The sequence below is a fragment of the Anopheles maculipalpis genome, chromosome 2RL (assembly GCF_943734695.1).
Source record: "Anopheles maculipalpis chromosome 2RL, idAnoMacuDA_375_x, whole genome shotgun sequence".
In the NCBI taxonomy this organism is placed as follows: Eukaryota; Metazoa; Arthropoda; class Insecta; order Diptera; family Culicidae; genus Anopheles; species Anopheles maculipalpis.
Window position 1 is genome coordinate 30,331,132 of NC_064871.1, and position 17,325 is coordinate 30,348,456.

The following is a 17,325-nucleotide window of genomic DNA, read 5'->3' on the forward strand; positions in this document are numbered from 1 at the left end:
TAGCTAACTTGCTTGCTCGTTCTGCTCACAGGTTGAACCGAGAGGCACCATCTATCTACGACTCCGGCACACGGATCCATTCCAGCTGTTCCGGCGCCGTGGTCTGCCAAGTCTCCGAGGCAACGTTCCGGCGCTGTTCGGTGCGGATCTGGAGACGGTAGTAACGCGAGAATCGAAGGGAGCACCCGGAAGTGCTCCGGTCCCCATCATACTGCGTCGTTGCGTGGAAGAGGTAGAACGACGAGGTTTGGACATTATTGGTCTGTATCGTCTTTGTGGTTCTGCGACCAAGAAGCGATTGCTACGGTGAGTTGGAGGTTTAGGCGTTTCACACTGCATCGATGCTAATGAAACTGTGTGTACCTTATAGAGAGGCGTTCGAGCGGAACAGTCGCGCCGTAGAACTGACGCCGGAACACGTGCCCGACATCAACGTCATCACGGGCGTGTTAAAGGACTATCTCAGGGAACTGCCGGAGCCACTGTTCACCAAGTGTCTCTTCCAGATGACGGTGGATGCCCTAGGTAGTGCTGTCGCTCAGCGTAAAGCATCCGTATTAACACTTCCTCCTCTTTCGTTTTCTGCCTTTCCCACAACTAGGTGTTTGTCTACCTGATGATCCCGAGGGTAATGCCAAACTTATGCTCAGTATTCTGGACTGCTTGCCACGAGCGAACAGAGTAAGTAGCAAGACAAACCAAAGCTTCCAGGAACCGTCTCATCTAATCGAACGGCATGCTTTCAGGCCACTCTCGTGTTTCTGCTCGATCATCTGTCACTGGTCGTGTCCGCGGCCGAGCGAAACAAAATGTCGGCCCAGGCACTGGCGACCGCTCTCGGGCCACCGTTGATGCTACATTCGGCGAGCGTCGGCGCTAACGAGGAGATTGATCACGCACAACCGATTGCGGTGCTGAAGTACTTGCTGCAGATATGGCCCCAGCCAGGTTCGGGCACGGGCGCACCTACTTCAGGTAACGTAATTCTTATGCGCCCCGCTAGCAAGATTAAACCGTAAATAAAACCGCTACCCTCCTGTCGTCAAGAACAAAATACCGAAATCACAGCTAAACACACATAAAGATTATACACACTGTTCGTTTCTCTCGCTGTTATTCGTTGTGTTGAGCCGTACCCGAACCATCCGTAAGCACTACCGTATCATCTATCTTATTTGTTCTGCGCAATAACTACAGTATGGTATTAATCGTTCAAATTTATCGCTTATGTTTTTGGCTTCTTGTGTCTCGTACATTTTGTAGATTTTTTAAGCGCACCGTATAGTTGTCATAATTATAATGTATTTCTAAATAATTTGTATTGGGCCGCACTTGATAACCCTTTATAGACTTTGCAAATGGCAATACGGCGACAAGCCGTGATACTGAAATATAAAATATATTTTTTTACGATAATCCTATAAATTCAATGATAATATTCTGCTCTACACAGTTTATTGTTAGAACAGTTAGTAAAATACTAGCTTGACAAGACATATTAGTTAGTAAATCGGATACTTATCAATCTCTCTTAGAAGCTATGCCATATAAAAAATTTATATTTTTCGAATAGAACTCATAAAAAAGCCGTTGAATGTACTCGTAGATAAAAAGTTTGGCTAAATTAAAAGACAAATAGCAATTTTGCTGCTAACATTAGCAACATTAAACCATAAGTTTTCTTTTTTCTGTTTTTTTTGCTCATTGAACTGTGGAGCTTTTGGCATCCCATTTTTCCAAGATAATGTTCAGTCCCGTTCATTAAGTCCTCGAGTCAGATATACGATTATCTTGGGACAATCTTTGGACGTCCGATTGGACATCCTTAAAAACTTAAAACTTTCTAAAGAGTTGATGTATATGTAGTTGTAATGATCCCGTAAGTTTCACCATTTACAGTCTAAATAGCGAAGGCAATAATGTGCAGATCGCTAAGACGCTCGGTGTCAGCTACAATCTTGACTCAACACTCTTTTCCCAGATTCCTGTTCCCAGGAACAGGTTGCTCAGTATGGCCTTTACCATGCTTGACTGTCTGATACCAAGAAGTAGTTACCTTATTACCTTTTGTTGAAGAGCTGAAACCTGCCCGTAGATCTTTCCGCTGTGGATTCTGGGTGATGATGATATAGGGAATGTGATCTGTCTAAAAAGAGCAGAGTTGCTGTGTGAATGAAGATCTTAACATTTAGGATAGACGCTTCATGTTACATACTTACTATAAAACAGTACGCTCCGAGCTCTCAGTTTATTGAGATGAGGTCTCAAAGTAGCTCTGGACACACATTAATGCCTCATGCAACTTAGAACCAGATCGTACAACGCCATGAAGAGATAATAGCACACCACGTGCTATGAATAACTTAAGAAACACAGAAGAACGCGGCTTTTCAGCATAAAGCAGTTTAAATTATGTTCACTTCTTGGTTTATGCATGCGTTACTATCTTACACTACACATGTTCTAATAGTAATTTAAATGTTACGCTTTTAGTTGTGTGTTGATTGCGTGTGTGTTTGTGTCTTAATTGTAGCTATTTCGTTTTATAAAATAGCGCCTCCATAACCGAAAGAAGAACGCGTCGGGGAATGCTCTTTGATCCATTTCATAAGCTTTTTTGGTTGTTGTTGCTGTATGGCTTACTGGATTGAGTTGGGATTTTGACTGCTTTCCTTCGTACGTTCCATCTCACCATCAAAATCATTCCACTGCCAGAGTGTGTGCGCGAGAATGATAAATTAATTGTAAAGCAAAAAAACGAAAACCAAAAAAAACCACACCATCAGAGTGATCTAAGACAGCAAGAACTGATCGACCATCCTTCCCGGTGAGGGCTTTTCCACGTTACTGTTTCGTGTCCTATTTTTTTTTTTTTGTTTGTTTGCTGGGGACTCGCTCGCTCACTCACTCATGCTCATGTTCGCACTCATCGAACCACACAGGCGAAACCCAAAAAGCCGGAAGATGTCACTATTGGACGTGCCAAACTCATGGGAAACTCCACTAACTTACACACACACACATAGGCACACATCCAAACCAAAAACCCACCCCGTTTGCTCTCATCTCTTGAACATTGTTTCTTTCACATCACAGCCCTTCGTTACTATTTCTTCTCACCTCTCGCGACAATTAATTCCTTCTGCTTGCCAAAGGGTAGAGGAATGCACACACGTTCTCTGTTTTAATGGCTGCTCGTTTGAAAAAGAATGAAAAAGGAACTAGATTTTACCTACACGACTGTGCACAATTTCAAGATCTTGTAACTGCGTGCGATTGTGTTGCACGGCTAGGAGTTGCGAACTGAATGCTGGAGTTTTTTTTTAATGATTTTACCGTAGATTTTGCTCCTGCAACATTCACTTGCATTCTGTACCGTACTCGTCTAAATCTGTGCCAAAAACACCCAACTATTTATTTTCTCCATTATCGCTAGCCGTTCGAATCGCACTCCAAAGAATGGTTTTCGTTTGCGGATCGGTTGGCTACCGGCGAGCTTTACGTTTCTTTTTTTCCGTTACTTCCCATTTCCTTTTGGGTTAATGGCAAGAACATAGCGATTGGATTAACAGTACAACTGCACTAAACCGGATCATCTCCACAGCAATCACTCGCCAAAAACAGTAACACGAGACTCTAAAGTACACACATCACACAAACACCTTTTCCGAGCGGAGATCGAGCAGAAGTTGTGAGGAACTGTCGGAGGCCTCCTGCTTTACCGACGATGCGTACACTGAGCGTGTGAGTGAGTGAGATAGAGCCGGGCCAAGAACAGAAGAAGATGGAACGGATGTGGATGCCTCTGTATGTTGGTGGCTGGAGCTGGAATGCTGCGGGCGACTACTGTGCATTCAGGATTTGTTCTTCATGTTCTACCGTTTTCGTTACATTTGTTGTGCTTTCCTTTTTTCTTCCATTGCAATGCCTTGTGTGATGTTGTCGTGTTTTCCCCCGTAAGACTAGTTAAGTGTTTGTGTTGCCATCCTCTTAGTTACACGTCTAATCGTAGCGGAGGTCAGATGTCTATGCTTGACGAAGTGTGTACTGCTGTGTGTCTGTTGTGTGAGTGTATGTCCCTTTCGTAGTTGAGAGTTTGATAGGATAGGCAACACACAGCAAAAACAAGACGCATGACTAGCCGTTTTGCACTTCCCGACCTGGGCAATGGTATTCAAAAGGGACGCGTGGAAGTATGATGTCATCACTGTGCCAAAGCATGTGTCCAATCGTTGTGACTCGATGTGCAAGTCCTTCTATCTATTTCTGCTCCCTTACCTACTGCTCTCGCCTTCAATACCTTCAACACCCTCAAACTAATCCTTCCCGGCAACCTTCCTTCGTCGTTTTATCACAACGATTCTCTGCCGTAAAGTAAAAAAAAAAAACCCAAAAGCGCGATACTAATGAACCACCGACAAAGACAACCACACTGATGAAGCCAAACTGTTCTTCTCAACACCGAACTCGCAATATCTCGTGGTTAATTCAGAGTCCTATGTAGACAGGTCGGCGCGGCGAGCCAGTCGAGCCGCGTGGAAACAAAGCCAGTGCGTTGCCAGCGGGCAAATCGGTGGCGTCGTCGTCGGCGTCGGCGGCACTGCAGCTGGGCACCAACAGCAACAGCATCAGTCACCGCAGCAGCAGCAGCTCCAACATCCAGCATCAGCTGCACAGCAGCAGCAACACCAACTTGGCGGCCACCAGCTCCATCAGCTCCAGCATCAGCCGCAGCCCACACGCCCTGGCCAGCAGCAGCAGCAGCAGCAACATCCAGTCGTCGGTACCACCGTCTATACAGCCCCGTTCAGCAGCCAACAATCCATCAACCACATCCTCAACGCTCGGTCCGCATCTGCTCTCAGCCACTCCCAGCACTCTTCAGTATCAATCAGTAGTGGCTCAGTTAGCTCAATCGCATCGAGCCTTGCAACAAGCGGGCCAACAGGTAACCAACACCATCCAATACGTCAAACAATTATGAATGAACTACTACTACTCCTACTACCAACTACCAACTACTATTACTACTATTACTACTACTTCTTGAAACGACTCTCTCCGCTCTCCGTTTGCCTTGTCTGGAGACTGGTCACTTACTGCTCGTGTACAATACACACACACACACACACACATACCTCACACATATACTCACCCACATACACACCAACATGGACACAACTTGCCATCTTTCTCATGGGCCGTAGCTGCCGGCTTGTTGTTTTGATTTCTGTATCTGCTCGAGTCGAGCACTCTTAAGCACCTGTTAGACAGACGACGCGGCTCTGCCAATATCTGGTACGCATGCTAATGTTAGGCTTTGTTTTCTCCCTCCTCACACAAAAAAACCACAGCCCCATCAATCGGAGGTCTCAGCGGGCTTGGCGGAGCGCGTCCAATCGCCACATCACGCCACACCCTCCCCAAGCTCTAGTTCCACTTCGTCCGCGTCCGGTTCTGGGTCGGGTAAGTGGAAACCAGCAAGATTTCCCCCATCGAGATTTCTTCTCATTCGTGCCTTCGGTTTCTGTCGCAGGTACTGATACAATTAAGCGTGGAGCATCACCTGCCTCGGTTAAGTTTAAGGAGTCTACCAGCAGCTACTCACTCAAGTCGGACACACAGAGCCGCATTTTGGCTAGCTCGAGACAGCACCAGCAGCCGGGTACGTCCCAGTACACGAACGGGTCAGGCGGTAGCAACGGAGGCACCGGGGCGACTGCTTCAACGTCGTACGCGACGGATCTACTGCACGCTAGAACTAGCTCTCTGTTTGCATCTTCGGCCGGGTCCGACTACCTGTCATCGACATCCTCGATCGCATCCTCCGTTGCATCGTCAGCGGCAGGTGCTGGTGGACCTGCCACATCAGCCGCATCTGCTTCTTCTTCTGCCGCCGGTCTGTACGGTAAGGTAAGCTCTGCGCCCGGAGTCACCTCTGCACCGGTGACCAGCACGCTCAACATCACCACGTTCAGCTTGGATGAGAAGAACAATTTGGTGGTGTCGCCGTCACCTTCGTCGGCTTCGGAGTCATCGTACAGGTCATCGAGCCCGGCTTCTAGCATACAGCGTGACAAATCGCCGAATAAGTCCGGCTCACCGTCACCATTGCGTCGTCAGGATCCGCTCGATCGGGCCGATAGCTTGCCTGCTACCGGTACGTCTGCTCCTTCGACCACAACATCGGCGACCGCTCCAGCAACTACGGCGAGCTCTTCCAGCTCGTTTATGTCGTCGCTGAGATCCCAAACGCTCGGTAGCTATCAGTTCCCGTCGACGAATCTGAAACTGACCAGCCAGCTGAGTAGTGGATCTTCTGGACAGGAAACGTCTGACGATGGTAGTACATCGTCGCTGTTACGCAAGCTTACCTCTTCACTGTCGCGAACGATTGTAAGCAATACGGGCACGCTACCATTATCGTTGGGTCGGGAGAAACTTGCCGAACTGTCCTCAACGGGACCGTCGGGTGCGACCGGAGCCGGTAGCAGCTCAGCTGGAGCTTACTCGAGTAGCAGCGGTATCGGTAGCATTAGTAGCAGCATTAGTAGCAGCATCGGAGGCAGCAGCAGCAACACCAGCAACAGCGGTGGTGGACTTCGAGCGATGAGTTCTTCGCTAGGGTACACGGGCATTGGCAGTGGGGCGTCAGCATTGGACGGTGGGTCGTCGGCTGGTGGAGGCTCCAGCTCGGTAACGACAGCGGCCGCTGTTACGAGCATGAACCTCTACGGCACACTGCCCAAGAATTCGTCCATCTACTCGTCGTACGGCGTCGGTTCGTCCAGTACGTCCGTGAGTGCGTCGGGCAGTGGGCTTTCTGGGTTGCTGTCCGGTACGACTAGCTCGTACGGCATCAGTGAGCGGCTTCGGGCGCTCACTTCGGGTGGCGTTGGTGGCGACAGCGGTACTGGTGGTGGGTCGACTGGTGGTTCGGCCAGCATCGACAGTGGAGCCACCGGTTCGTCAGCGGGTGATCTCGAAAGCAGTGGCTACGATTACGAATCGTCCGGCTTTTCGTCCGCCTCGTACAGTGGCATGGCTTCGAGTGGTGCCTCGATCGGATCCGGTGGTGGTCTGTCTTCGTCGTACTTTAGCACCGGAAGTAACAGTAGCCCGTTTGCTACGGTGTCCGGAAGTGGGGGAATCACTGGTACGAAGGGGGCGGATACAAACCCGTACCGGGTCCAGTATGCCTCTACCAATCCTTTCCTGCCTAGTTTTAATCCGACGAGTGATGGTAGTAACGGTAGTCGTGGGGACACAAAGACATCCATCGACGATGAACCATTTGACATGAAGTAAGCGTTCAACACAGGGTAGTAGTAGCCAAGGTTGCGAACCAACTGTCAGTATTACCAGGACAAACCCCTCGGGACATTTCGATTCTTTCGGTTTAGTTGAGAAGAATGATATCGATGAGATGAACATGAAGACTACAATCAATGATTTTGTTTTTGTAATTACTTTCGATAGTATAATATGTAGTAACACGAGTTGACACAAAAGCCAGTTTGACTTACATACTTAAACAAACCTTGTAGTTCTATTATGGATGATCTTGACGCTCGTGAAGTGTAACGCGTATAGTTCGAATTTTTAAAATGGCGGAACGAAAAAAAAATCCGCACCTACATACAACTAACTGTTAGTGTTTAAATTTAGTTTTAACGAAAAGCGTTATGTTTCTTTTTATCATTGTTGAGGAGGATATTAAGGTGACACTTTGTGTCTCATTCGAGATTGATGAGTATCATAAGAAAAAGCCTCATTTTTGGTAGATGATTTCAACGGGGGCTTGTTTTCTATTTGCGTAGTAAAAACAAAACATAGTTCCCGAAATTCGAACTTCTCCAGCAAGCGAATAAGTAATTATACAATTTTGTGAAACAAATCAACAACACGTAAAACACTTAATCATAATTAAAAGAAAGTAAATAAGCAAACGAAAAAAAAAAAATCATAAAACAATACCAAGAATTCTCGCTAAACGAAAACACATAGACGAAATGTAACGCATATTCGATACACGCTTTAACCGTGGCCGTGGTGGACAGAATAGTGTGCAGTCAATAATAACAATGTGCTTGCGCGAGCCGCGTGGAACCACTTTTTTCCTAAACCCCTATTAGGAACCATTTACGGAGATACCAATTCAAAAAATCAACAGAAAAAAATGTCTAGCAAAATTATGATAGTTATAGTCATATACAAGATTCAGAAATGGGGACGAAAGAGCAATAGAATGACGTCAGATATACAACGCTGAGAAAGGGAACCACAAAACCACAAACAGGAACATTCGAATGAGAAATAAAGCAGTGGAAAAGAAAACATACCAAAAGAAACACAGAGGAAGGAGAAAGCGACACATACAATAATATAAAGTGAAACCGAACAAGACTAACACAACACTTTTGCATGCGACTGAAGGGGACTGAACGAAAATGAAATTACAAAGCGTCACAAACTTTTACCTTGTTGAAGTTGGCTTTAAATCCATCATCAGCCTGTACAAGTAAACGGAAAACAAACACACCCTCATTGCTTGCAGCACAATTTACATGGAATGATGTGCGTGTGAAGGGAAAATGAGAGAGAGAGAGAGAGAGAGAGAGAGAGAGAGAGAACAAGAGAAGGAGAACGGTTATAGATATAGGACAGGAGATAGAGCTTTCGTTTTGTCTTATGAGTAATGCAGTAGTTAGTAGTAGTAGTAGCAGTAGTATCCGGGCAGCAGATTGTAGTAATAATAAAGTAGGAAAAGTTAGTCGAATCGATCAAAAGCGAACCACAGCACGATGCGTGTTGCCGGGTGACGCTCTATATGCATGTGTTAAGTTTGTTAAAGCGCATCGTAGGTGTATGTGTGTACGTGTGCGTGTGTGAGTTTTTGTTAGTGTATGCCTACTAGACTAGCGAATATCGACGGTATCAATGTTGATTTTTGGATTTCCGTTTGTGTTTTCTCTCTGTCACTGTAAGTAAGAAGGCGAAGTGAAGAAAGAGGAAAAGAAAGGAAAAAAAAAAGAAAGAAAAACAAGGCAACGAACAACAGTTAAACACATAAAAGAGTAAAATAGTATTACACAACCACACCACATTGTATCATCGTCGTCCTAACAGAGCAACCGGAATACTTAAAGAAGGTTATTCTAAAGTCATATTAAACAAAAGCATTGTTCCCTTAATTGGTGTCTTGAATGGGGCGACCGTGTTGAGAGTGTAGATAAATTGTAAGGAAAATTCGCACACCACCACCATCACCATCTAGATCTCTATGTCGACTTGCTTCCCAGGTATCAGAATTAAACACAACTACAGTACTAACGTTGCGCATTTAATGTCAATTTTATGTCGTCTTTAGAGCAGCACAGAGCCGAGCAGGGATGAAAAGCAGAACTAATAAAGCAATTTAAATTTGTTTTGTATTGAAGAGAGAGAATCTTATCGAATCGGAACTCTCCTTGTTTTGTTGCCTACTTCATCCCAAGTAAGTCTAGTTTGTTGGAAGAAGCTAAGGATCATGCCTAAGAATTGAACCATGGTAAAGGAATTGCAGGCAATGTTAGTCGAATTTAAGGCATTCCAATGCACACACGTACACACTGAAAAAGATGCTATAAGCAAAAAAAAAAACCGGCAGTAATGCAATGTCTTGAATCAAAATTTTTAACTCCTTATTGTTCTTCATCTTCTATCCTGTGTACCAATGGGCATTTAAAGCTTTCCTGTTGATTTGAATTGAACTGTTAGTGCATATATCTTTGTGTAGGTGTAGGTGTGTTTGAACAATATACACCACTGAATGTTGTTATGTAAAGCAAGATCGTTTTGTCCAAGCAGGATTAATTAATTTTTGAATCTCCTGTTTACAAACCCAAAACCGGACCGGTAAATCTAAAGGTAATACAGTGAGGAGAGACAAAAAGAAAAAAAACATCCCCTTCCCCCCCCCCCCCCCATTTGAAAACGATCATTACAATTACGCAAAAGCTTTAACAATATGAATAATAATACATACATACATACTAATCGAGGAAAAGGGGCGAAAGTGCTTGGGCTTGTTGATTGTGCTTTCTAACCCTGGTACGGATTGAAGGAAAATTGTGCCCCACTTAAAAAAAAAAAACACCATAATCGTACGTCTCATTGGTCTCCCGCTAGCCGCCGTTATACGAACTAATCCACACGAATCGAGTAGCTGTAAATAAGAGTCAATTTCGTTTAGAACCGTCACCGTCATGTGTCATAGGAAAATGCGAGGAATTTGTGAGGAGAATTAGACAAACGCGGACAAACAGACTGGACACACTGGACAACGCTGACCGACGGATATGATATTAGCGAGAAGGTGGCAAAAAAAAACAACCTACTTACATACGCAATTACGAATAAGCTCTATCCATCTCATCTAACAATTTTAACAAACTACTCTCTACTAACTCTTCAAACAAACATCAGGTCTGGTTCCCGTTTTTTGGCGTGTGCGCTATGGAGTGTTGTAGTTTGTAGGGCACCACTAACACCAAACACACACACAAACAAGTAAACAAACACGAACGAAACAAAGTGAAGAAGAAGATGAAAAAAGCGCATGAAATTCCATTTAAAATGAAAATCTGCATAACCATAACTATTACTCCATGAAAAGAAAAAAAAAAACAAAACTACCATTACTACCGTTAACTCGTGTAAGGATTTTTGCAATAGTTTTTATCTATTACATATTATCAGCTTGCAATGGGAGGGGCGAGAAAGGGGAGGGAGGGAGGGAGAGGAAGGGAAATATGGAATTATGAGAACGATAATGATGAACCGATTGAACAGTATTTACGTTTTTAACAACTGCCATTTTGTGATTGCGTACTGACAGCTCAATATGTAACACAATCACACACTTTACAAAAAAACACTGGTTCGCACAACGATTTATCGATCGATCGAACACCCACATTCTGGTAAAGAACATAAGAAAACAAGCAGGGAATTATCTACGCACACTACCTACCTGTATGTCCTGAATGCTTAAGGACACCAGTGATGTGCAACACTCGAAGCTGCGGCCATCAAGATTTGAATGCTGAAAATCGTTACCCTGTGAACTGTTTGCCGTACGTCTGTCTGTCTGTTTGTCTACCATCTAAAGTCGCTCGCCCCAGCCAATAAAAGCCTCCCTAAAAAAAAAACGCCCGAAGTCCCATGAACGTCTGCCTGTGCTGTCATCACCGTTGTTCCATCTGCTGTTGCTGAGTGTTTGTGTGCTGTCGCTGCTCCTGCTTTGAAAATTAAATTTTGTTTCTACGTATGATGTTGGTAAGTGAAGTGCTGCTCCATTAGAAAATCATATTAAATGATGTGTAAGTCCAGACCCAGAGAGAACCGTGCACCACCTATCTTAATTCTCCAAAAAAAAAAAGATGCGATAAAGAGAAGGAAAGAGAGAGAGAGAGAAAGAAGGAGAGAAACACATACTACACACCGAATATCATACCGTTTCATATCGTCAAGCAAATCTACAAATCACATTCTTTACACACCGTTTACAACTCACATTCCCATTTGCGAACGAACTGGTGATGAGAATGATAGGTATCAAATATACATAAATATATATACATAATATATATATATATACACACACAAACACATTATATATATATTAGCAAAATGGCAAAATTTAACTAATGTAAAACCCCCAATCAGCAAAAAAAAAAAACCATAAAGCGCGATCATATAAGTATTTTCAATTTCGGCAGGCACGCAAACAAAACTGGAACACAAAATCGTCGGGCAAAGGTGTAGAAAATGGTAGGCAGAGCACATTGAACAGGCGGGATCGATTTTTGATGCTAATGAGTTTTAGGAGCTTTTTTGCAACTGCAAAACTCTAGCAAAGAGATAGGTAGGGAAAATGCAATCGTATGGGACAATGAATGGGTAGGAATTATTGATTGTAAATCGTAAGCTGTTCGTTAGTCATTAACCTGGTAGAAGCACCTCGGTTTGTTTTTTTACGTTAGTGGCACATTTCGCTAAACATTAACAAGGTTCCTTTAGGAGAGGTGATGAAGTGAAAGAACCGGGTTTCGCTAAAGAAACGAGTGAAACTAAACGCGGCGTAGATGAAATCAGCAGCAGCTGGTATGTGGAACTGCATAGATTTTTATTTCAAATTCGGTAGCGCGTAAAAGCGTATAGTGTGTAACGTACTTAACTCGTCCTACGTTCAAGATCGCACTGCTAAACTGTTTGCAGCGATGTAGCGTTGCACATTGCATACCGTTCAGGCGCATCACTTACTCTGAACAAGTGCAGGATACAGCAGGGAAGAAAACTTCAGCTACTTACCCAAAAGACACATGCAAAGAGATCGTCAAATGTGTGGAATGTTACTCTACGACGACGGAAAAGTGCTCACGGATAGGCAATAGGCCCAAAACCGCGCTAACCTAGGATTACTAGGACAGATCCTGGGATCGAAAATGGGTTGAAAATTGATCCACGTATAAAACTCTTCGTTATTAAGGATCTCTCATCAATAAAATGATCTTCATTTTACTTGTAAAGGTAGCTTTAGTATGTTACCAAGAAGGTATGTAAATGGCAGTTTTAAACCAAAAGTCTGACATAGTGACGGCTTGAGGACGAAACAGACATTGCGACGATGGCAGGGTTAGTTGAATCGTTGTATGTATGTGTAAAACTTACGCGAAGCAACACGTTAATTTATTCCCAACAATGGTTGAAAAATAAGGATGATTTTTCCTGAAGAATTGAGGTTTATCTTTCTTCTTTACTTGAATACCTACTAGGTATTCATATATGGGATTTGATCCCCTGTATTACCATATGAAGAAAGAATCATCATGATAAAGGGACTGAATTTCTGTAGCAAACACATTTTTAATATTTTTTTTTTCCTGAAGTATCCTGCACAGTTGTTGTCCGCAACATCCATGCCAATTCTTTAGAAGGTATGCATAGAAACATAAATACATTTATGCAAACTCGTACACAATGTTTACCACACGCAAACACATTCCCCTTTATATAACAGCACCCGTCAATGCCTCCATGCCATGTAATCTTGCTCGAAAGCATTAATTTTTAAACCAAACTTTATGTTTATATTTTGGTTAGAAAGCATCTAAACGTTTTCCACTTCTTTGTCATAATACACTCGTATCGCAACTACAGAAAAAATGCATTTATTCAAGGCAAATCTAACTCCAAAAACCAAAGAATTCAAACTGTAATTAATGGAACAAAGCAAACAAAATAAAAAAGGGCTACTAGGGTAAGACGGATCGGTAAGATCCAAACTAAAACTGGGGCGCGCAAAACTTACACTAATTACTTAAAGAAAATCCAACACGAACCCAAACAATAACTAAGTATCCTTAACTCCCGTGCTCTTCGTGCAGGAGAACTGCAAGAGAAATAAAAAATAAAACATTTCGGTGAAAACACAACTCGGTGTATACCAACGTTCCGGTAGAAACAGTGAAAGCAGTAAAGAAAAATTAATAAACCAAAAACTAACCACACATACGAACCCAACCGAGGTAACGAGGCAGAAAAAAAAAACAAAACAAAACTAAACATTATGTAAGTTATGCGATAGTGTAGCATTTAAGTTATGGTGAAGGGTTGTTTCTGTGTTGTGAGTGTATACTGGCAAAATTGAATGCACTTTACAACTTTAGAACCCAAACGAGGAAAAAAAAGGATAACGTTGATTAGAAAAAAAAGAGGAACAACAAGCAAACAAACAAACCAACCAACCAAACGAACACATGGAAACAAAATGGAACAATCAGCCTACAGCAACTGAATTTTGCATTTGAAGTATTAGCTCGCAAAAACACCCGTTTTTTCTACACACTATAAGTAATATTTGACATTTCTTTCTTTTGAAGGAGCTCTTGCGCAATCAGGGTTGTTGCAATCACGGTACAATGGATCGTAAAGACTTGTGTTTGTGTTTGTCATTTTACTTCTAAAAATAAACAAATCTAATCTTGAAGCACCGAACGTGAGGGTGAAACGCGTGCGTACGGTTCTGCAATCCCACCAAATTTTGCACCAAGAGACGTTTTTTTTTTTTTACAAATCCCCGGGTTAACTATCGATCCACCATCGGTACGAGGCGACCAGATGGAAAAGAGCCGTTCGGGAGCATACATTTAGGCGTATTCAGAATGGTAGAGAGCGCCTGAAACGTATGCAAATGTGCGTAGGTCAAATGGGTAATATTAAGCTTTACGTGCAGCTGCTTGCATGTTTTAGCAACAAATCGTTTGAGTTCCTTTTTGTCCATCACATCCATCCATTAGAAGGATTTTAGCACTAAGCGATTGACGGTTGGTTTTAATTGTGAAGTGGAAAAGACACACAACCGTTTGCAATCCGCCCCGCCCAGCGCAGTTTATTCCCTCGCAAAACGTTTACACTTACTTCCGTGGCTTTGAGAGGCTTAACTCAAGTCACACATATACAGACACACATAAACACACACTTCTTCCCATTCAGTTCCGGTTGATGCGGTTTTGATGGGAGCTTTAACTTACAAGCATATCATAACGATGAGGCAGCAACGGGCAGATAGGCAGGCAGGCATTCTTAACATACTTACAATGACTAATAACGCTAAGCAGATGACGGTGCTGTAGTGAAAGCATGGAAGCAAGAGCAAGCAGTTAGGTTTGGAAAGGGGATTGGATTGCGGGAATAGGAGGAAGTAGGTTGGCCATTGCACACGACAAGCAAGCGCGTCAGTGAAACTAACCTATTTTTTGATAACGATTTACAATACGATAAGAAATACGCATACACGACTACGTTCTGCATGGCGCATGGCAGTGTTTGGCTTTCCTTCGGACAGAGGAAAAGGAGTGTAAGAGGGGAAATGAAAAGGAAGAATGCTATTGCGCGCAGCAGGAACGGATGCGATGATCGATTGTGAATTTTTTTTCGATAGCGGTAGAAAGTGGTAGGATTTTTGAGTGGCAAGAAGAAACACAGAAAGGCACAGGATAGGGAAGGAGGCGTAAGGAAGTGGAAAAAGATGTTTTGGATTTTTGCAATTGTAATGACCATTTCATAGCTAAGGACAGGGATTAATGGGAGTGGAATGTATCGTGATTTAATATACGTTTTTCGTACTTTAAACCAGATGGTTTCGCACTAGTTACACAGAAAAATGTAATATTTAAGTTGAAATTGAAATAATTTCAATCGTCTGCACCCTTTGACCAGGATGAAGCTAAGGGTTTTCGTTCTAAAATGTTCACGTTTGACTTAAGTTATTTTTTTACTGAAATTGGTTTGATACGTCAGGTACCATGAGTCTCCGTCACATGTTACGACTTCTGCTAAGAAAGTGAGGTGCCGGGCGACTCCATCGCATATTCAGTACCGCACGATACATGAAGAACGATGCGTCTCCATCATAGGCTCGGTTAGTAAAGTAATGATCGTACCGCGTGCCACCATCATGCGTTCGGTACGATCATTTTCCTTCCATCGTTCCTGTCCGAGTAGCTTATTTGCATGAACTAAACGCTCATCCAAAAACTCTACGCTCCAACGCTTTTCCTACATCTAATACCAGCACCAAAGATTCATTCGAAAGGATTTTTTTGTATTTTTTTTTTTACAACTAAACAACATTTACTGGTTAAAAAAAAAAAACACACAGGAAAAATGAACAATGAAAACACAATAGAATAGTAAATTGTTTTGAAACGACCAGGACTTTACCACAGCATTTTTTGCAACGAATCTTCTTCGCTAATGATTACTACTACGACTACTACTACTACTACTACTACTAATGTAATTACTATTACTATTGCTATCATTTGTGAGTAAAAGCCTTTTTGCACACGCATACTCAGGGGCACACAATCAAATGTGTCCAATTGGAGCAATCCTGGGTGGAAGCGTTGCTTTGCTAACATTATCTTTTTCTAGCCAGCACACACATTTCCCAACACAGCACAGTACACTTTTTATAAGCACACCCATAAGCACACTCACACAAACATTATGCTAATGGAGGTAACACGAACGTTAGTGTTTGCTGTAGTAAGCGAACGAATGGTAGGTGTTATAGCGAAGCGATTGCTAAAGCAGCATACATCAGCACAATTAAAAAATTGTGAAAAAAGACCACAATCGGTAGCGATATTTCAGCATTCAAGTAGGGATGGGACGCTATTGGTTCTAATGAACAACAGAGGGAGAGGAAAGAAAAGAACAGAGGAGCATATTAAAAGCTAGTATCACTGTACAAGAATCCTTTCGAGTGTTTAAGGGCATAAGGTACAAGAAGGAACCAAAATGATGTAATAAAAGAAATAAAAAATCCAATAAACAGCGAGGAAGCAAAGGAAACAGGCACAATATTCAGTTTCTTAAAAATAAAACACAGACACACATGTACCAACAAAGTGAACATGAAACGGCGTGAAGGAGAAGTAGACCAGAGGGAGATAATAGTTTTATTTCAAACGATTTTATCTTTTTGGTAAGCTGTACGATTGTGAGCTTGTTTGATTAGCGATCTTCCTTCTTTGTTCCCTAGGAAGGAAGCAAGCGAGCGCAACGATTACGGCTTTTGAAACACGTTTTAGTGTGTACATATTACGGTACGGTGCACAGACCGTCGGCGCAAAGGAGAGCGACAGAATATTAAAAAAAAAAAAGTTTTCTTTTATAGGAGTATGCCTTTTGCTACTTTTAGTTTTCAATTTAAGTTCTTCATAAACAAATCGATTTTTTACTTCACAAGCAGTCGGTCTAGTAAGAAGAACACGCGTATAAATATCAACAATTTTAAATTCATATTATTATTTAACCGGTGGGTTTGTCTCATTACTAGCATAGAAGTCTTTTCAGGGATTACGTGACAAAAACGTTACAAAGAGTTTTATTTTGCTTTTCAAAACTAACGGGAAATTTAGAATTTATATCTCTATCTTTTTATTACCTTTTTATTGTTCACATTTATAACTTACACGATCTATTTTAGTTTCATCGTCACTTTTTTTTAAGCAACACTGAATTATGCCTAAAATCAATAACAAGCTATGACAGTAATGGCCCATTACTGTACCCAAAAAATCAATACGAAGACACAGTTAAAAGTATGATCACCATTATCGTAGCCCTCGCTATCAATAGCATTAAAGCCATGCAAGCAACAAAAAAATGAAACACAAAACAACCTGAAAACTGCGTAGAGTTTCGTGCAACGAGCAAGAAGGTGCGAACGATAGCGAGAACAAATTACACTCAGAGCGCAAATTGTAATAG

The 17,325-nt window shown here is 42.6% G+C and overlaps 1 protein-coding gene across 6 annotated transcripts in view; it reads left to right on the top strand.

Annotated features, from left to right (window-relative positions):
- Window positions 1–7,308, top strand: part of LOC126556623 (rho GTPase-activating protein 100F) — a 32,365-nt gene extending 25,057 nt beyond the window's left edge. For 2 of the 6 annotated variants that reach the window (XM_050211998.1, XM_050211999.1), the window contains exons 6-12: window positions 32–306; window positions 371–525; window positions 602–681; window positions 747–975; window positions 4,493–4,948; window positions 5,355–5,466; window positions 5,537–5,657. In XM_050211998.1, coding sequence (XP_050067955.1) covers window positions 32–306; window positions 371–525; window positions 602–681; window positions 747–975; window positions 4,493–4,948; window positions 5,355–5,434 — 1,275 coding nt within the window. In that variant the 3' untranslated portion in view covers window positions 5,435–5,466; window positions 5,537–5,657. Of the gene's footprint in view, window positions 1–31; window positions 307–370; window positions 529–601; window positions 682–746; window positions 976–4,492; window positions 4,949–5,354; window positions 5,467–5,536 lie in introns of all 6 variants that reach the window. The other 4 variants (XM_050211994.1, XM_050211995.1, XM_050211996.1 and 1 more) reach the window with 4 other exon arrangements.
- The last annotated feature ends 10,017 nt before the right edge of the window (window positions 7,309–17,325 follow it).